General features: G+C 44.2%; 1 protein-coding gene across 1 annotated transcript; it reads left to right on the top strand.

Annotated features, from left to right (window-relative positions):
- Nucleotides 1-1296: 1296 nt before the first annotated feature.
- Nucleotides 1297-9018, top strand: LOC114922493 (polycystic kidney disease and receptor for egg jelly-related protein-like). Its single transcript, XM_029283896.1, has one exon. The coding sequence runs from the start codon at nucleotides 1297-1299 to the stop codon at nucleotides 9016-9018; it is 7722 nt and encodes a 2573-aa protein (XP_029139729.1).
- Nucleotides 9019-9376: the final 358 nt, after the last annotated feature.

The raw sequence follows: 9376 nt of genomic DNA, 5'->3' as shown, positions 1-9376 counted from the left end.
GAAAGGCTTCAGTAAAAAGCAGGTACATTTTTTAACTGCTTCTGTCCCAAAAAGTTTTCAGTTTCAAAAGGTTACCTTGCAACTATCTCCGTCTTTGATGCAATCCTCAGATTATTATTTTTCCTGTAACAACAAGCAGCCCATTCCTTCTTACACATTGCCATGTTTTTTTTAAAACTGTTCTGTTCTATATTCCAGTTATTATTCTAATAAACAATCTATTTAAACCATGGGCTTTTTCAAGTGTTTTTTGGGGGGGAGGGGATTAGTAAGACTAGACAATTCTGCCATTGCAGCAAATTCTATTTGTATTGCATTTGCAATCAGATTGAAAAAATAAAATCAAATAACGAACTAATAAGTCAGCGCAAGACAAGAGAACTGATAGTGTGCTACCACTTTTCTAGTTTTTAGCCTGCTATTTCTAAAATCATTGCCAGTATTTTGTGTGATTGTAAAAGTTCTGATATAGTTGTAGTTAAAAAAAAGTTAGCTCTTGAAGTTGTGTAATCAAAAATGTAGGACCCAGAGCAAATAAGGCTCACGGCAATATTTATTCACCGAACAGTGTGCACTATAGAACTTCCTGACAGAGAAGGAATTGGGGAGGGGGATTCCTATAGACCAGGGGTAGGCAACCTTGGCTCTTTTATGACTGGTGGACTTCAACTCCCAGAATTCCTGAGCCAGCATGGCTCAGCATGGAAACCTCTCCCTTTCCCCTCATCATGGCTGGCTCAGGAATTCTGGGAGTTGAAGTCCATGAATCATAAAAGAACCAAGGTTGCCTACCCCTGCTATAGACAAAACCAGACACTTGAAGGTTGCCTTTTTTAATGTGCCAATTAGTACGCATTCTTTCTGTGTTTCTCTTTTGCTAACATGCTCCTACTCCTTGAAGAATTTGTTTTGCTCACCAAATTTACACCCACAATCTTCCACAAAATACCCATCAAATGCTACCAATAGATATGGCCATTATAACATGAGGACATAGCATAGTATTTCCAGTATTTGGACTTTGTAATTGTAGAAGTCCGAATCAAATGGGTTAAATTAACGCAAGCAGTTGAAATATACTTCACTATTTTTATTTTATAATTACTGCTCTCAATTTTTCCCAAATTACTTGGTTTGCTTTGTTTGAAGTTGGCCATTAAAACATGGACCGGAATTTTGGTGGCCATATTGAAAGTGGAAATGGGCCACCCAGGGCAACCGAAGAAAGATTCTAGAATCCATTTGCTCACTTCCTCCTGTTGGGATCTCTAAGGTTGCTAAGCAACAGCAACTGCCATGCCTGGCCCTACCGAAGCCGTTTTCTTCCTTGCGAGAATCCTGCCGTTCCTTTGGCCTCTGCTCTCCCTCTCCTGCTGGTCCGGTGGCTGCTCCAGCACCTTGGCAGCACAGCTTCATCTAATGCCACCACCGCTGTCGGTCACCTGCGCCAAGCCTGAGAACCGTGTCTATCAACAACAGGACCACCCTTTCCAGGTCTCGTGTCTTTGGGACAGATATGTGGTGTTGCACTACTCAAAGGCCCCCAGACAAAACCCCCAGGGGGGAGGGGCAGAGTCTCCAGTGCCCCCTCTCTGCCACTGGTATCGGGATGCCATCCTGGCCAACCAGACTACTTCCTGGACAGGCGAATTGATGCTCGGTCCAGGCCTGCCACGGGAAGGTCCCCATCCACCTTGGGCTAGTACTCAGATCTCTGTGCAGTGCACCTCCGTTTCATGCTTGGCTCCCTTGTGTTTGTATCACAACCTGAGCATTGAGGTTGTGGGGCAAGATATTCATCTCTTCCTGCTGCAGCCTCACCTACTTCCCATTCTGGAGAGGCAGCCGGTGCGCTTGGGCTGGTGTGCACGCCTCAAGAGTTCGGCCTGGCGCTACCACTTCAAGAGCCATGGGGGTCATCCTGAGGACCTCCTCATTCCCACCAACCAGCACAATGAGACCCTCCTACTTAGTGACTACCCCAGTGCAGAATTGTACCAGCTCTGCATGTCTTACTATAGCTACCACTTGACTGTGCAGTACCCACTCCGTGGATCGTACGTCGCTTCGATCAGCTATCAGCCGGGACCCCAGAGTAGCCTCAGCCTGGATTTCTTTGTGGAGCCTGCTCTGCTGTTTGTTTTCGGGGTAACCTCCCAGTTGCAGAGACGGTCACAGGGGGCCCTGAGCCTTTCCTGGAACCTGCAGCAGCTCAGCCCAGAAATAGTAGCCTACCAACTCCTGGACACACAGGGATACCCAGAGTGGTCCCATTCCTATGATTACAACCCGTTTGGTCTGCACAGCCATTTCTGTACTGTGCCCACCTCACACCAGACCAAGGAAACAGTTGTGGCCAGTGTGTACTTCCGTACCAGCCAGAGGGTAGCAGAGAGAGTAAGAGGAAGACTTGATTTCTCAAACAGGACCTTAATTTTCAGAACAAGCAGGACCAGCTCAATTTCCATAAGACTCAACCTACAGGAAAACACAATTAGCACTTACATTTTTAGCCGTGCCCAAGGCCTCTACTACTCCACCCAAAAGGGCAACTTGACCAACGGCCTTGCTGAGAATGCCAGCCTCTGCTATGTACTTTACCAGCAAGCGGGCCTGTCTTACCTGATTACGGTTAAATTTGTGCAGCTGCAGTTATTTAGATTCAGCCTGGATATTTATCTGAATCGGAAAGAGGCTCTGTTCCAAAGTCTAGGGGAAAAGGAGATGGACATTTATGTCTTCAACAGCACTTCTCCTGACAATAGTTTGGCCTATGTCGTGTGGTTCATCCCTGCGCAGCATCCACTTCTGCAGTGTGAGTGGGGTTTCAGTCTGCAAGTGTTCGATCCCACGGGCAGGCGTCTGGTGAAAAACAACAGTTTTGCCTACGTTGATCAGACCCCAAATGCAGTCCATTTCCTTCCTGACTCTGCCTCCGCTTTCAATCCTGCCTCGTATGCAGGATTTGTTGCCAGCGTGAAATGCATAGAGAGTGCAAAAATTCCTATAGTATTCACGGCAAGGTTTAATATTTACGCGTTGAAAGTCATAGAATCCCAACTTGCTTGCCAGCAAAAAACGTGCACCATTCCCAAAGTTAGGATCCACCGGGCTGTTAATACCAAACACACCCTGTATTACACACAGGGGAGTGAATTTACTCTTGCGGCAGACATGCGAGTCAGTTGTCCAGGCCCCAAAGCAACTAAAGTTAGCTGGAACATCTATAAAGTGTCTAATCTGTCAGATACACCAGACTGGTCAAAGCCTTTTAATCCACCTGGCATTGAAGGAAGACATTTCATCACAATAAAAGTCCCTTGCTCCAGCTTGGATACTGGCCTGTATCTTTTTAATTTTACTGTGCAATTAATTTCATCCACTTTCCTCCAGAAGATGGAGCGCTCGGATGCAGTCTTGGTTGAAGTTGGGACGGATCGATGGGGTGTTGTCATCGATGGAGGCCACTTTCGGTCTGTTGGATTTTCTGACCGGTGGATTCTAAAAGGATCTGTCTTGTCTAATGGTGAGCTGGTCAGTCTGTCTCAGGGACTGTCCTATACTTGGTATTGCACGAAACAGGAAACCGACTATACATCGATGACCCTCAGCAGAGATGGGAAATGTTATCCAGATCAGGTTGATTTGAAGTGGACCACATCCTCTGATTCAGTTCAGATGGTACTTCCTGAAACTCTTCAAGCCAATAATACATACCTTTTTCTCCTGGTAGTTCAAAACGGTAGCAGGATAGCCCATGCTCAGCAAACCATACATGTGGAGGCTCGCGGTGCCCTCATTCTGAACATTGCATGCACTGAAAATTGTGGAACTTCAGTAATTTCAACACAAAGATTTTCTCTGTCTGGTAAATGTGGGAACTGCAGGGAAATCAAATCCTGGTACTACTGGTCACTGCGCTCGGCCCAGTCCAATGAAATCAAATTTGACTGGTCTTCCAAAACAACTACTGGAAGATCCAGCTCATATCTACATTTCAAAGCCTTTGCTTTGGTCTCCATTGCAGAAGAGTCCTATATTTTGAGCCTAAAAGTCATCACCAAAGAGGGACAGTCCTCTATCTGTGAATATTCTTTTTATGTCAATGCTCCACCACAGATAGGAAAATGTGTCCTTAATCCAAGGGTAGGGACAGCTTTTCTAACAAAATTCATTATCCAGTGCAATGGATTTGAAGACAGAAATTGGCCTCTTGCCTATAAAGTAATAGCAGCGTCAGATGAAATTAAAATTAGTTCTATATCCTCAATTCAAAATAATACTTTGGGGATAATCATCTATGCTGGACATGAATCCAAAACTCCCTGGTCTTTCCTCCCTCCTGGCAGACCATCACAGAGCTCCGCTTTGACTATATACGTTCAGGTTTTCGATGCCCTTGGAGCATCTTCTCAAGTCACTTTGCAAGCAACGGTGCTTGATCCAAGACAACCAAAGGCCAATGCTCCCCTCCATCAGCAGCTGCATGATTTGATCAATGGATCAAGTGCCCCTGTGGCCAAGTTGCTCGTCACCAAGGATTACTTGAATGTAGGCTATATTGTATACATGGTGGCCTCAGCCGTAAACCATATTGAAGCTTCACCCTCCAATCAGGTTCCTAAAGCAGATTTGCGTCAACGCCTCCTCAATATAACCACAAGGATTCCTAGTAATAGTATCCGGGAAATCAATCAGGTGATTCTAAGCATTAGTCAAGCAACGCGTGAAATTGCTGAAGTCACTAAAGCATCCCAGCTGCTTGCAGTAAGAAAATTAAAAACAGTCAGCGAAGCTCTGAGAAGACACAGGGATCAAGGTTTAGGCTCAAGGGAAGCTGAGATTTTTAGCAATGGGATTCTCACAGGATTGTCCAATATCTTGGGGGCTTCCCTCTTGAATCACAGAAATCCTAATGTGGGTGCCATTAAAGAAGTTATTTCTGTGACAGAAATATTAGCAGATCTCATTCTACAAGGCAAAGTCCCTGGTGGGCATGAAACTAAAATGGCAGCCCAGAACTGGACCATCCGCCTTTGGAAAGACAAAACATGGGACGTTTCTGAAACTTTCTCAAAGAGGAAGCAATGTAGGAACTGCTTTTATCCAACACTGAAGCAGAGATCTCATGTGGAGCTGGAAGAAGAGAATGTCATTTCCACTGTTCTTTATGAATTTGAACAGAATCCTTTCCCTTGGCTGACTTTTGCTGACAATATTGGCACAACGGTGACAGGGTTCAAAATGGTGGGGATCGATTCTAAGGGGGACCCAACCAGCATCGCCCCTGATGTGTTTGAAATGATCTTGACTAGAAAAGACAAGGCCATCTTTGACCTGACTATAGGGCCAGATAAAAAACTTCCTAAAACAACGGGTGGCTTCAACTTGGACATTAAAAGAAACTCCAGTGACATTTTTATCCAACTCGTGCCCAAAATGAAAGTTACTTTCCAGGTATTTATCTACCTAGGTGTCAATTTGAGCCATCCCCCCTTAGTTTTATATAATGCTTCTCACTTAGGTCCTCCAACAGTCATCCAGAAGGATACAACTATCACTGGGTGTGCTATCAAAGTCCCATACATCCTTTGCCTTCCAAAGTCATTACTTTGGTCTCCAGCCTATAATGGGGGAGCAGACACGCTCAAACTTTCCATTGTCCTGCAGTTGCATCCAATTGTGAGAGGCAAAACCGCAACGTTTGTCCGCATCGCTGTCTTTGCAGCAGGCTGTTTGGCTCTTGAAGGCGTGCAGGATCGGTGGAAAGACGAAAGCTGCAGCCTTGGGCCTCAGACCAGCTGGTCGAAAATCCACTGTGTCTGCAAAGCCCAAAAACACAGCCCAAAGTCAACTAGATTCAGTCCAAGAGGGGCCTCAGGAGCCAGAATCCGATTTTTCGCTGGCAAGGTACTTTTATTTCCCAATCAAGTTGACATGAAAATGTTCCTTTTACAACCAACAGGAGAGAATCCTGTCCCGGGGCTGATTGTGTTTGCTGTTTTTCTAATCTACATTTTCTTGGCTGTCTGGGTGAGAATAAAAGACAGAACTGATATTGAAGAGCAGATCATAGATTTGCCAGATAACGACCCCTTTCACACCAGGAGATACCTCGTGACCATCTATACTGGGAGCCGCCCAAGGGCAGGGACCAACGCCGATGTGTTCATCGACCTGGTTGGCCAGAACGGGTCAAGTGATGTGCACCTCTTAAAGCATCCGGCATTTCCAAAGATCCTTCAGAACAGCTGCGTCGATACTTTCATGCTAACTACCGAGAAAGATTTGGGAGACCTTGTCTCTATCCACATCTGGCACAATTATTGTGGCTTCGGTCCGAACTGGTACTTGAGCCGAATCAAAGTCCTGAACGTAGACACAAACAAGTCATGGCTGTTTATGTGTAGAAGGTGGTTGGCCCTTGGCAGGAATAAGTACCAAATAGAATGGACTTTTGAGGTCACTGATCCACAAGTGCCCATCAGCAGAATTGATTATCTATTGATAATGTTTAGCTATTGCTTGTTCCATGATCACCTCTGGTTCTCCATCTTTGTTCGCAGCCTTGACCACTCTTGGACCAGATTTCAGAGGCTCTCCTGCTGCTTGGCGATATTTTTAACCTCCCTGCTGATCAACACGATAATCTTCAACACTAAGAAAGAAGAACAAGTCTACCTCCTAGAACTGCAGTATTTGAGATCCGTGAGAGCTGGCGTTCTCAGTGCCCTCATCTCCATTCCAGTGGGATGGATTGCAGTGAGCTCATTTAAGTACTCCACGAAGGGGTCTTCTCAGTGTAACATCGCTCAGGGTCAGGGAAAGGAAAGTTTCACTTGCTTGCCTGAAAGACTTCCTAAGGCAGGGACCCAAATTTCAGAGATAACGTCAGAGCAGTTTTCAGCCACAGATAACAATTTTAGTAATAATTACGCAACAGAAAAGAAAGCAACTTTGGGTAAAACTCAGAAATTGCAATGGCACAGATGTTTGTCTTGCAGCGCGTGGTTCTTTGTCTTCCTCATATCTGGGGTAGCATCAATTTTCATCACATTCATTGGCCTATCTTTTGATAACAAAACATCCTCTGAATGGTTAATAGCTGCTCTGATCTCGTTCTGTCTCCACGTGAGCTTCTTTGAGACCTTACAAATTGTTATTTCCTCAAGCTGGAATATCTGTTTGGAAAAATACTGCGCAAACATCCCATGGCAAAGCTATCGAGATATGAAGTACGAACCAAGAACGATGGAAGCTGATGAGATGGTGAAGTTGCACGATGACCTTGTTCAAGTCAGAGCTTCCAAGAAATACCAACCGATCAAAGAGGAAGACGTTACAGCCCTGCAAAAGAAGCAGATGATTCAATATCTAGCTTACAAATACGTAAAGGACATGATCTGCCACTTTATCTTCTTGACTTTAATTTTTACAATCTCGCATCCAATAGACGTTACTACAGCCTTCTTTTACAACAGAGCCATGTCTAGAAAATTTTCTCCTAATTTACCTGATCAGAATGGAGTACAGGATGTTTACAGGTGGGTAAACAACAAATTTCTGCCACTGATACACAATCCCTATCACCCAAGCTATCTTCTGAACACCTGGTCCACAGTGCTGGGGTTGCCCAGAATGAGGCAAATAAGAAGGAAATCTGATGACAGATGTTTACTTTCTCATGAATTGAAAAACATATTTTTGCTGCATAATGTTAATTGCAAGAATAAATATGGATTTAGCCAAGAAGATCAAACTAACTACATGGGCTCCTGGTCATCTCCTACCAATGCCTCAGTTCCCAAGAACCATGCTGAGTTTCTAGGCTTCAGTTATGAGCCAAGTAATACCCAATGGGAGTACAACTCCTACGGACAATTAAATGAATATCCTTCCGGGGGATATACTTTTTATTTTTTCCCCGAAGAACCGCAAGTGAATTCAACAAAAAGGTTGGAAGCTTTGGAAACGAAAAGCTGGATTGACAACAAGACGTGGGCAGTGATTTTTGAATTAACAGCTTTTAACGTTGATGCCAATATGTTCTGCAGCGTTTCTGTCATCTTTGAACTTTCTTTACTCGGCCCTGTAAATGCCAGCGTCTCCGTGCATTCTTACAAACTCCCGTTTTTCACACATCAAAGCATGAGCCAGATCTTCTTCTTTTGTCTGACGATATACATACTCATTTTTTATATTGCTGACGAATGTCGCATGGTATACCGAGAACGACTGAGCTATTTTACCGTCGCTACCAACCTGATCAACTTTGGGATAAAGACCATCTGCATCGTCTTTCTGGTGGTGCTTGTGTGCAAATTCAAGCTTTCTTCTGACTTGGTGAAGTTTTACTTACTTCATTCCCAAGAGTTTATTCCATTCCATACAGCTTCCGAATTTGACAAGACAGTCAGAGGCGTTCTGGGGGTCTTGGTTTTTTTCCTGGTTCTGAAAACATATCGCTATGTCAGATTTCTGTATGATTTACGCTTAGCCCAAAAATCCCTCAGAACAGCCCTCCCCGGGATCATCAATATAGCTGTAATGGGTGGCATATTCTTCAATGCATATACGGCCCTTGGATACTTGGGGTTTGGCCAGCATGAATGGAACTTCCGTAGCATGGTGTATTCCTTCACAACTGTATTGTCTTATTGTGCCTTAGCATTTAGGAACACTGATTTTTTGTCTTCCAAACTTCTAGGGGGTTTTTTTTTAGGATCCTTTCTTCTGGTGATGATCTGCATTTTTGTCAATTTAAGTCAAGTCATCATCATGTCAGCTCACATGGACATGAAGGAAATTGTTTACAACGAGGCTTCCAATGAAGCAGAGGTAATGTATTTTATACTCCAGAAGATCTACAGAATGTGGTATTTTGCCAGCACCGGTACCTATACAAATGCAGAGACTGATTTTTTTAACACTGTACTGTATGGGAAATTTAAGAAACGTAGGAAACAGCTCTTGAGAAAACGGTTGGGAAGGAAGGAAATGCTCTATGTTGTTATTTGAGGAAAACAGTCAGAAGCAGGTGTTAATTATTTCCCTGGATTATTCTTTTGGATCATACTGAATTCCCAACCCATCGTCTATTCCCATTCCAGTTAGTCTTCCACTGCTTTGATTTAAAATGGCCATTCTGTTTTATTCTGGAAGCCCTACAGCAGATGAGTTCCTAGCTCTGGGCTAGTGACCACCTGATTTTAATCAGCAACAGGGTCGAATAACAGGAGATAGGAGTGAGGTCCTTGCTGGGAAGACATTCAGCTTGCTCAAAATCTGTTCAGAATGAGGACCTCCTAAACATCAGGCAGTAACTGTGGTCTGACCAACTCAGAAGAAGCAGAAGAAACCACAAGAAGGTTTACAA

The sequence above is a fragment of the Protobothrops mucrosquamatus genome, unplaced genomic scaffold, assembly GCF_001527695.2.
Source record: "Protobothrops mucrosquamatus isolate PMUCROS unplaced genomic scaffold, P.Mucros_1.0 scaffold268, whole genome shotgun sequence".
Taxonomy (NCBI): domain Eukaryota; kingdom Metazoa; phylum Chordata; class Lepidosauria; order Squamata; family Viperidae; genus Protobothrops; species Protobothrops mucrosquamatus.
This window is presented reverse-complemented; position numbering and strand designations above follow the sequence as displayed.